At 35.7% G+C, this 11968-nt stretch overlaps 1 protein-coding gene across 1 annotated transcript in view; it reads left to right on the forward strand.

The window, feature by feature from the left end:
- The window catches only part of LOC106883886 (tubulin alpha-8 chain), a 59233-nt gene that overhangs the window by 18125 nt on the left and 29140 nt on the right, over nucleotides 1-11968 (forward strand). Inside the window, exons 2-3 of the mRNA XM_014935025.2 lie at nucleotides 9720-9951; nucleotides 11681-11829. Coding sequence (XP_014790511.1) covers nucleotides 9720-9951; nucleotides 11681-11829 — 381 coding nt within the window. The remainder of the gene's footprint in view (nucleotides 1-9719; nucleotides 9952-11680; nucleotides 11830-11968) is intronic.

Below are 11968 nucleotides of genomic sequence, written 5' to 3' on the forward strand. Positions count from 1 at the left end.
CGTGTGTTTTTATTGGCTAAACTGGCAATATGACCATCCCCAAGTACAACAACATATATATATATATATATATATATATATATATATACATACACATATGCATACATATATACATATAAGTGTATGTGTGCGTGTGTGTGTGTGTGTGTGTGCATTGTTAAAGGAACGAACAGGCATAACTTGATAATCCTTTATTCCAATTGTTACATATGTTTCAATATTCGGCAACACATGACGTCACACTACAGATGCAAAGAGTAGATGCAGCTTATAAGGCAAGCATGGAGCAAGCGCATCGTCACACAATCGCTAAAGAAATACGCGATTAGCGTTGGAGGTGAAAACCTATATGGTTTAATTGTCGCGCGCCGAGCTCATTTAATCATACGTATATAGGTCAGTAGTTCATATATCCCGAAAAGAGGCATACTCTAAAACATTAGGTACAGTCTGATGAGTCCCCTACACAGCCAAACGCTTTATAGGTGCGAAACCAAGTTTCACTCTCTGACTGGCCATAACAAACTACTACGCACACACACACACACACACACACGTATGTATGCATGCATGCATGTATGTATGTATGTATGTATGTATGTATGTATGTATGTATGTATGTATATGCATATAATTTCAAAAATAACTTTCAAGCCATGAAATATGCTGCATTAGAACTTAAACGAATTCATCCTTTCATCCCCATACAATAGCGTAGGTGGGAAACGGGGAACGAGGGAAGGTGCTCTGCCCCGGGCGAAGCTTTTATGGGGACGGCACTTTTGGGTCTACTATATAAGGTCATAAAGGCTGTATTGGGCCTCGGATGGGGACAGTAAACTCAAAGACTGCCCCGAATGGCACACTCTCTAGCTACGCTACCGCTTATACAACCACTCTGTAATTGTTGTTCGATAGCCTTCTCCTTCAAACTATCCTATTAGCAAGACTGCAAGCAAACATACTATCATATCTTATATTTAGTAATAGTGTATCTAGGTTTGCATTATTCAACACGCCACCACTTTTTTAAAGCTCATAAGATGTGATCTGAAGAAGATTTGGCAGTTGTTTCTTGCATGTGGAGCAACTCCTTATGTGAGTATGAATTGTTTTTAACTGCTACTCCTGCTGCTGTTGTTGTTGGAGGTGATGTTTAACCCCGAGTTAACCCTAATCAAAGCAGACCTATGATTAAAGCATTCTAGCTGTAACTTTTTCCTCTGTACAGGAAATTCAAGACCACAGTATTCAGCATGCTATTTTCTAATTGCTTAGTGTACGGTTTGAGGGAGATTGGCTGCTGTTTCTAACATGCAAAGGCTCCCTCGTTAACCATCTTATCACAAGTGTGGGAGAGAAAATGTAAAATGCAAGGTTCATATCGACAAAGAGAGACAGAGAGACAGAGGCAGGCAGGCAGGCAGGCAGGCAGGACCCATTAGTTTGAGCACCAAATACCGTGCTTGTATGTTACGTATGTGGGTAGAAATTTAGTCGCTGGTGAGTTAGATTTTCGGGCTTGAGAGAAAGAGCAGGTACAATCCCAAGTGACAGTAAACATTCCACATCGCTTATATTCAGTTTTTTGTAGATGAGAAATAAAGTGATGCAAAGCACCAGTGTTTCATATATGGATTTGTAGTAGATGAGTCATAAATCATGAAGAATTTCTTGTATCTGTTCGTACTTATATGCGTGTGTGTGCGTGTGTGTCGGAGAAGAGACGTATCCATTTCTATTGGCCTTCAGTATTTGACATCTGGCTTGACTTCAAGGAAGATAAATATGTTTATCGTTTATAGGTTTATCTCTGTATCCCTCTATATTAGTAGTTCTTGTTTGTTTTTTTTGTTTTTTTTGTTTTTTGGAATACGTAAGTATAAGTCATTTTAGTAATTATTACACAGTATCAGGAAGTTGAATCACAGAACGCAACCACTGAGCCATGGTAAATTTTCTTCTGATTAAAATCTTTAATTATTTTGTTAAATATTTCCCAGCTATAAAAATTGACAACACCCATTCTTACATAATTAATTCTTCGAACTAAGACGCGCGAGTACAACTATTAAAATCTACAGAGTAGGTCGGAAAAGAACTGAAAAATGTGGTATCTGCAAAACATTTTTAGTAGGCCAGTGCGGCGGAAGTTTATAGGTTCACTGCTACGTTTAACTGTTAACAGCCATCCAATTAGATAAACTGGGTCAGATGAGAAAGCTATCAGAGATTGAGGCCACTTTCTAGTTTCATAGAGACAAACGGTTAAAAGGTAAGGCCAAATAGATATCCCGAGAGGTTAATATAGAAAAAGAAAACATGATCCATAACTACCGAATCAACTTCAATCAGAACATCTGCAATAAATTCACACTCTGCACATCTAATTACATAGCTCTAGCTCCATCTTCTTTTCTCGTCTTTTCCATATGCTTACGTTTGTATGTTGAAGGTTGGTGTATGTATGTTTGTGTGCTGTGTTTGAGTATATTATATGAGTGTGTGTGACAGAGAGTGTATGCGCACAATAAGCTACTATTTCATGTCGGTTGTTTTCCCCTTTAGTTGTTTTAGTTCTTATCTTTTTCTTCTCGCTAATGGTAGTCTCCATAACATTTTATATTGTTATTAGCTTAACCAACTTTATAGCTACTGACCGTGTGACTTTAACTCATTTTGAGTAATTTAATCTATAATATTATTGCAATTAAAATGTGTAGCATAGCTCTATTGTACATGTGTGACAAGTCTTGTGGTTTTTTGTTCCTTAATTTAACCTTAAATATAAACACCATTTTCAAAATACTTATTCAAAAGCCCAAGATCATAAAAACGTCATTGGACTTCACTTTAATACATGAAACTAATATTGGTTTCAAATTTTGGCACAAGGTCAGCAAGTTCAAGTGGAGTGGGGGAGGTGGATTACACTAACCCCAATGCTTAACTAGTACTTATTTTATCGACCCCGAAAGGATGAAAGGCAAAATCGACTTTGATGGCATTTGAACTCAGATCGAGAAAACTGACGAAATGCCGTTAGCATTTTGCCCAGAGAGCTAACGTTTCTGCTAGCTCGCCGTCCTAATACATGGAAACTAATATTCAAAACATTTTATACTTTTTATACAAAAACATCCCCACATTATCTGTAAGCAATCCTACATACGTATTCATAACTTCACAGTGTAAAACCACAAGAATCTACAAATATCTTCACTACAAAAATTTGATGTTGGAGAATTGGTGTGGTTCAATAAAGTCATTATCTTGTTTAAAAAAAAAAAAAAACAACACAAACCTAACAGTGATGGTCGGAGACATAAAATAGTAGAACAACTTGTCTCATCGCACCACCGCCACCACTATATCCAATAAACTCGCTAATACTGATACAAATGTCCCGTTTTGGAGGATAACCCCTTGTTAAAAAGTTATGCTTTATGTACTTCAGTAAACACTTCTCTAATATTTTATGCTTCTTCCGCGTTACTCCACAGTCGAATACACGTCATTATTGGTTTCAAATTTTGGCACAAAGCCAGCAATTTCGGGGAGGGGGTAAATCGATTACATCGACCCAAGGACTCAACTGGTGTTTATTTTATCGACTCCGAAAGGCAAAATTGACCTCAGCGGAATCCAAACGTAGAGACAGACGAAATGCCTTTAAATATTTTGCCCGGCATGCTAATAATTCTGCCAGCTCGCCGCCTTAATTACTAACGGTAAATTTTGTATTGAACATTTCACGTATCAAATTATACGAATATTTACAAAGCAATATGATTTTACACAAACAACGATTAATGAAATACAAATGATAACTTAACTCACCAATACAATGGAGTGCAGGGGTCGGGGCCTTTGGAAACTGTTATACTCTACCTGACCTCGGATTATTTTATTTCATCCTTCACAAAACCACTCAGTGGTCACTCCCATATGTAAGTCTGTTCCAATGGATTAATCTGTATAATGTAATTTACTATGTGAACAGAAGAAAATAAGTATGCATAATTATAATTAATAAACAATTAAATTTTCATTGCTATACTTCGGAAGAATCACTCTACCAATAAACACACGCACCAATCGTGATTCACTTCAATTTCAATTATACCATCAGAAATCTTTCATCCCATAACATTTGTGAGTGTGTTTATTTTAGCAGTGTAATTCTACCAAAGTTTAACCGTATTGGTTTAAACTTACAGATTCGCATTAAAAGTTTTGCAAATCAAATTCAAAGAGAAATTTTTATTGATAGCCAATGTCTCCATTTGCAGACATTGAGGAATAGGTATATCCCATGCCCTATTTACCACCTTGTTTCCATTACTGACTTATAATATTGGAAGAAGTTAACTTATTCCTACCCTTATTTCTCAAAAATTGGTAACTTCAACAAATTGAAATTAGACTTAGTCTTTCTCGGCATACAAAATATCCAACTTTGCGAGCTTTAAAATATGTCATTCCAGTACCTAACTACTGTTCAATAAATTTGATGTTTTGTATGTATATGTGTGTGAATGGATATATGTGTGATTTGGTTTTTGTCAAGCTCAAATAATATTCCATCACTAAACATCAAGACTACACCTACCAATTATTTAAATCAACTTCCTTCTTTTTTCACTTTCAACAGAAATAAAATTCTGTGATATTGAGAGTATTTATGTTGTTCAAAACATTAAACGCGGTGTGTTAAATATGCTAGTCTGTCTGAGAGAAAATGGAAATTTAAAAGTAATAGCATCTTATAAATCTTAAATGTTAGCATCGCTAATTCACATCAATCCTATTATTCACTGCTTCTTTCGTCAATTTAACACTTTATGTTGTTTAGCGCATATACAACAAAGGAACACTATCCACATTTGTACTCTACACAATACTAATTCTCAGAGACGATTGTACACTTAGCAATTCTTTCATCACTGCTTCGGCGAAAAGATGAAGTCTATGCTTCGATCATGAGGTCATAATAAGACCAGAGCATTTCCGGAGTTGTCTAAATAATTTGCTGAAATAATTAAAATTGTGTTCCTTTATAATAAAGGTACACGGCCTGAAATTTTAGGACAAATGTCCGTTTTAATAATTTGAATACTTGACTAGTATTTATTTTATCTCCGCATAATTATTTCCAGCTAGTTTTTTTTTTTTATCGTTCCCAGCATTAAGTGTTAACATCAAGTTATGATGCCAATGGTGCTACCAATGATACTCTACAAATGCTAGCCTAGTTTTCTTTATATACAAATATATTAGGAACACGAAAATGTTCGCTTAAGAAACCAAGTAAATAGATTTCATTTGTAAAAGGATACTAATAAGGAAAATTTAAATTAAAAGCAAATGTCATTAATATCATTGATGACTGACTGCTGACATCTGTTGTGAATTAAACAGACGTGCGAGACAGTAAGTGATGATTGACAAGCTCTGTTGTTGGAACATTTATGATAATTACTATGGTAAGGGTGATTTTTCGTTGCAATAATAATTACTCTCGTACTGGTCATTTAAATCTCTCTGCTTTCATTACCACATGTTTTCTCTTCAACATTGGTCTCTTTAGTAAACTCAATTATTTTTAGCCATCTGGTTTCATTTTATACTTTCAAATACCAAAGTATACATTAAACTCAAAAGAAATTCTTTTTGCTTTCAATAACATTTATTCCCGTTAGATTTAATGCGACGACAGTTGCATCTAGACCATTCGGTCAGCTGATGACCAGCCAGTTACATTGTTTATGCTTCATATTCCATCGTCGGTGTTGTGCAGTCTCATTAAACACTCAATAATTCGTTCTCTTCTACCAAGTGACTTGCATAAGGTGCAGTTCACTGCTGTAGACAGAGCAGATATTTCAAGAGATAGTAAAGCTAAACGCAAGCTCTCTAAGTAACTTTCTTCAAAACTGTAGCACGCAACCGGCGTCCTGAAAATATGTGCATCTTTCTCTTAAGTATGTAGTAGTCCCACATTAAACACTAACATTGATTAGCGAACAAAAGAATTTATTTGCTACACTTCCAGGGGAAAATGAAATATAAATTAGCTTCAATACTTTCTGCAACAGCCTAATATCAAATCTATTCAAAATATTCTATTTGAAATCACGTCTGAACTAAAACTAAAGAAAGCATTCTTTTTTTTTTTAATGTCTCTTTCATGCGAAGCGTTAGTCGGGTTCCACTTCTTTCCTTGGCATACAAACTTCATCTAAATTCATGAGCTCAACTTCATAATTTTTACAGATATAGATTTCTATCAGTTTACTTCAACGCCAGATTTTGCTTAAAATAAAACAGATCGGCAACACTAAATAAAACTTTAACTCAGTCATAGTCCTACTCAAAACTTACGTTTGACTCCTCCGTAGAGTACATTCTACAAACTCACGGTATTGTAATTTAGACTAACCGGAAAAAAACAACTATCCGTACATTTTAAGGAGCTAAACTATGAGAAACCTAAGCGAGTAGTAAAATTGATGAAGTAAGCCCCCATCACCACCACCACCACCGCTACCACCGGGAATTAAATCGATTGAAATTACACCTATAATGAAAAAGATTTCATTAACATCAATAATAAATTCTTGTAAAAGGCAAGAAAGAGAACTATGAAATTGATTAAAACTCGAATGGGAGGACATGCAATATATGAGTTTAGTGAAATACATTCAGTGATTAAGTAATTTAAAATAATGACATAGTAATGAAAAGAAAAAATCATTAACGTAGTGGTTATTCTCTTCAAAAGTAAGGGAGATGACTTCGAAATTTGAGTTTATAAAAAACTGAATGTTGGCATGCATTGATGAGCGTTCTCCATGTAAATAATCCTTTTGCTATCACAATTATGACTTCAAGTGAAAAAGATTCTGTTTAGCGAATTGTCTCAAGTGTACACAAAAAATAGTAATAGAATCTGGTGGCTAGAGCAGTCTACATGGGCATGAATCGTATAGAAAAATTAAAAACGAAATATCAACTCAATAGCAATCTATCTTGCTGCTGTCTCTCGCCGGCAATTTTAGATTTTTCTGTTCCAAAGTAGAAATGTAAAACATCTTTATTAAGCACGTTTTGATATGCAAGCATGTATACTTAGCTTTTCCTCTTATGTCACTTTTCACTTTTTTAACCATCAAATCATTCAGATAAATTCTTCACACGATCTCTCTCTCTCTCTCTCTCTCTCTCTCTCTCTCTCTCTCTCTCTCTCTCTCTCTCCCTCTCTCCCTCTTGCCTTCTCTCTGTAATACACATATACAAACACATTCTCACAAGTACTGTCGAAGTAAACATTTTATACTTAAACAACCACAAAATCTCTTCTTTCTTCAGAAAAAATGTTAAATTGGTTACTGGCCCTGAAACAATCTTCGGCATAAAATTATTCACTTTGTTTTTCTTCCAACGATTAAGAATTTCACTGTTGCGGATGAGTAAATATAAGCTATAAACATCTTTTGTCGACAAATGCTTGTCATAACAGATTCGTGTCATGAAAAGCATTATCATTCAAAGCATTCTTTCTATTAATACGACAGTTTAGTGTTTTAATGGCAGCTAGAAAATGGTTTCTAAACGAATCTATCAATGGTACCAAATACAATGAAATTCCTCATTCGTTTCTCTTTAGACTTCTTCAGCGGAACAAAAAGACAAATAAACAAACCTGATGTACGACGATAATGATGGGAAAACATATAGTTTGGGTTTCGCTTTACAAATGTATGCCTGGAGCAAAGGAGAGAGAAGGAAAGAAAAACAAGCTGTTCTGTGTATCTGTCTTCTCTCTCATTTACCCAGCATTCCAGTATGTTCTATAGTAAAACTTTTCCTGTTATTGCTTCTTTTTCTTTCCTTTGATTTTTTTTCCAGCCAACGCTTTTACCACCTACATCTCACATCACCCACGAAAGAAGCCCAATTGTGAGTTGTAAATGAGGTTTTACGCGTTGGATTTCTTTTCATAAGTATATAAAAACATTTTCAAGTTACTCTTCAAGTTTTTCGGGTTTGAGAATTAGAATTTCGTCTTGAAATTCATGCCAACTTTAGAAAGATATAGGTTATAATGTTAATTATGCAGTTTTTGATTGGTTGTCGTATTTTCTTGTAATATTGCGTACAAATGAATAAATTAACGGTTTAAATGACAGTCGATAAAAATTACCGTATACACTATAATAAAAAGTATATTGTATCAAGTCCCTCAAAGACAATGAACAATACTTTTTAATCTTTGTTTATTAATCTTTGCTTATTTAATCTTTGCTTATTTTAATCCTTGGTTATTAACAACGGCTCTAGCAGAAATATAGTGAAGTCTCACAAATGTAATGCTATGAGTTGGAAAACTTTGATTAATTGAGATTATCCTTGCAAATCAGTAAACTAAAACACTTTCTCAGTATGATGTTTAAGATTTAAAACCTACAAGCAATTGTGATAATTTTAATGAGATCTGTTGGTCGAAATGCGGATTTGGAATGGATCAAAACTTTAAATCCAATAGACGCACGTTTGAGCAGGTATTTATATATACAAAAAGGGGAACGTACTGACGCGGAATATATATATATATATATATATATATATTCTGCTCTAGGCAAAAGGCCCGAAATTTTTGGGAAGGTGAGGCCAGTCGATTAGATCGACCCCAGTACGCAACTGGTACTTAATTTATCGACCCCGAAAGGATGAAAGACAAAGTCGACCTCGGCAGAATTTGAACTCAGAACGTAAAGACAGACGAAATACTGCTAAGCATTTCGCCTGGCGTGCTAACGTTTCTGCTAGCTCGCCGCCTTAGAAACCCATAAACAAACCTGATGTACGTCTGTCTTTACGTTCTGAATTCAAATTCCGCCGATGTCGACTTTGCCTTTCATCCTTTCAGGGGCGATAAATTAAGTACCAGTTGCGTACTGGGGTGAATTTAATCGACTGGCCTCGCCTCCCCAAAAATTTCGAGCCTTGTGCCTAGAGGAGAAAAGAATATATATGGGTTTCTTTATACTTTAAGCTATTATGTTTTCTAAGCCTAATCAGAGCACAATCTTCTACATTACCTAGTGATTCTTTCTTCATTTCTTTTCTCCGTAAGGTGAAAGCTAATCTTTGCTGCCGAGGTCATAACAAAGCCGAAACACTTTCGGAACTGTCTTCTATACTAGTCAAAATAATGAAAATAACGTTGATCATTGGAAAATATTGTTTCATCGCATAATTATTTCTAGTAAGCTATCAGGTGCTCTCTGCATTATATATATTTATATTAATCTGAGATACTTTACACTAAAAGCAGTCGTGTTTCTGAATCTAAGTTCCACAAAAGTAGAGTCAAACCAACGTTTCTCAGCCTTCTGCCATTGCAATTCTCCATGTAATACTCCGAGAGAATTTTATTTTTAATATTTGAATATAAAAACAAAGTGTCGATAATTTAATACGTTAACATTCAATACTTTATCGAGGAAATATTTTTCGGCTTTTATTTGTAATAAATGTTGTATTGTAGCTTTTTACATCCATAATTAAAGTTTGCTAAATTTACTCTCTAAACTGCTCGGTTAAATATTTGACTAATATTTGTTAAAGTTATTATCTTTTATCGTTAATCATTTCAGTTTTCATATGTCCTGCTCTTTTTAAAATTATTTATTTATTCATTTATTTATTTCCAGCGAGAATGTATTTCAATACATGTTGGTCAAGCGGGAGTGCAGATTGGAAACGCTTGTTGGGAACTCTATTGCTTGGAGCATGGTATTCATCCAAGTGGTTACCTTCAGCAAGACAACCCGGATGATGCAGACTTAAATGAAGAAATTTCTTTCAATGCCTTCTTCAGGGAGACAACCGCTGGAAAGCATGTCCCTAGAGCTGTATATGTTGACTTGGAGCCTAGTGTCGTAGGTTTGTAAATGATTTTGTTGGTGCATGTATTCATCAGGAATAATGATAATAGGACAGTGTGTGTGTGTGTGTGTGTGTGCGTGCGTGTGTGTGCGTATGTGTTGGCGTGTGTATGTGTACGAGCGCGATCTCTAGTCCACATGATTTATCTTTCATCCTTCTAGTAAAGTAGCATTGAATGCTGTACGAAAAGGATCCGAAAAAGAAGGGCACCTTAAACAACTGCAGTCTCACGGCTCTACTAAGCAGAGAGTTAAAAATATTCTTTTCTACTCTTGGCACAAGGCCTAAAATTTTGGGGAAGCGAGCCAGTCGATTACATCGACCCAGTACGCAACTGGTACTTAATTTATCGACCCCGAAAGGATGAAAGGCAAAGTCGACCTCGACGAAATTTGAACTAGAAACGTAAAGACAGACGAAATACTGCTAAGCATTTCGCCCGGCATACTAACGTTTCTGCCGGCTCGCCGCCTCGCGAGTTAAAATTATTGGCAAAGATGCTGGCCAAAAGGTCAATGTTTGTCCCAAAGATCTGTGCAATTCCCAGTAGATCTCTCCATAACAGCTCACATCTAATGTTAGGTATTATAATGTAGTTTGTGGAATAAATCTAACGTTAGTAGGACGCTGATCAATAAAGACGAGTTCTACCATCGCTACCTGGAAGTTGTCCTCAGTCGATCCCGTTTTCAGAAGTTTGATCGCTACACTGTATAGTGGCATTTGTTTAGAGGTTAGTGAATGCTATACTTGGGGAGGGTCTGAGAACGCTTCTGCATGTTGATGAGAACAGTCTGAGCAGTCGTTTCTGGAAACGTTCAAGTCGGACATTTTAGGCAACTTCCAAAAAGCCTTGGTCTGATAGTGTTAGTGAGATGCATTGCTTGCTTAAGACAGACTACGGTTATGAGAGTGTGATAGCAGCCAAACTTCTACTAGATGTACTCAGGGCTCCGAAACAATCTTATATGCATTTGTTCACTATCCGTGCATCACTGATTTATGAGCTTGTGTCGAACAGTTGTTATACATAGGTGTTATACATAGATGCAGCTGTTAGTCGCATCTATCATAAAAATCGGCTCCTCACTCAAGAAAATGAAAAATGACACTTTTAATCCCTTTTGAAGCATTAGGGAAATCTGGACCTTTGCAGGCTTTCGTCCGAACCACCACAAGTTGTCTTCCTCACCAGAGGCGAGCTTCTCTTGTTGAAATTTCTTTGGTAATTTCGCCCTCTTTTTATACGATATAAATCCTACTGTTTTATACTTCTACATTGTATTGGGTACTTGAGTCTAATAGATTTTATCATCATCATTGTCTTCCTCGTTATTGTTACAATGAATTTTAAAGCATCAATATATCAAACGTCTTAGTTAAGTATGACTGTGTGGTCATAGCCATATCCTCAAGATTGAAATCTATGAGACAGAAACTGTTTGAAAGCGCGTCAGAGGAACTTTTACTGTTCTTAAGTGGTTAGACTTAATTCATCATCCAATTTAACAATACCACCTGGCTTTTTGGTACCTTCAGCGAAGTTCACCATGTTACACGTATTCAAGTCAATTCTCCGCTCTGAGAATAACTCACTCCATTGCTTCCTTTTCTCAACAGTTACAGAGGTTCTAGAAAACGTCGTGAATACTTCAAGTCATTTGATTTTTCTTTTTGAACTTAAATCGCAATTCTTGAAATAACGAAATGCTATTCTGTATTTCAGATGAAGTCCGCACAGGCATGTACAGTCAGCTTTTCCACCCCGAACAACTCATTAGCGGTAAAGAAGATGCTGCCAACAACTACGCAAGAGGTCACTACACAGTTGGTAGAGAAATAATTGACCAAGTCCTGAACTCCATCAGGAAAATGGTAAGATTGTCAAGCGAAATATCTATCGTGGAGAGGGTTAATGATTAACGGAGAGTTCATTAACAGTGGACGTGAGATATTAGGAAAGGATATCTTATTACTCGATGAAATTATTATTATTATTATTATTATTATATAT

This window comes from Octopus bimaculoides, chromosome 1, assembly GCF_001194135.2.
Source record: "Octopus bimaculoides isolate UCB-OBI-ISO-001 chromosome 1, ASM119413v2, whole genome shotgun sequence".
NCBI lineage: Eukaryota > Metazoa > Mollusca > Cephalopoda > Octopoda > Octopodidae > Octopus > Octopus bimaculoides.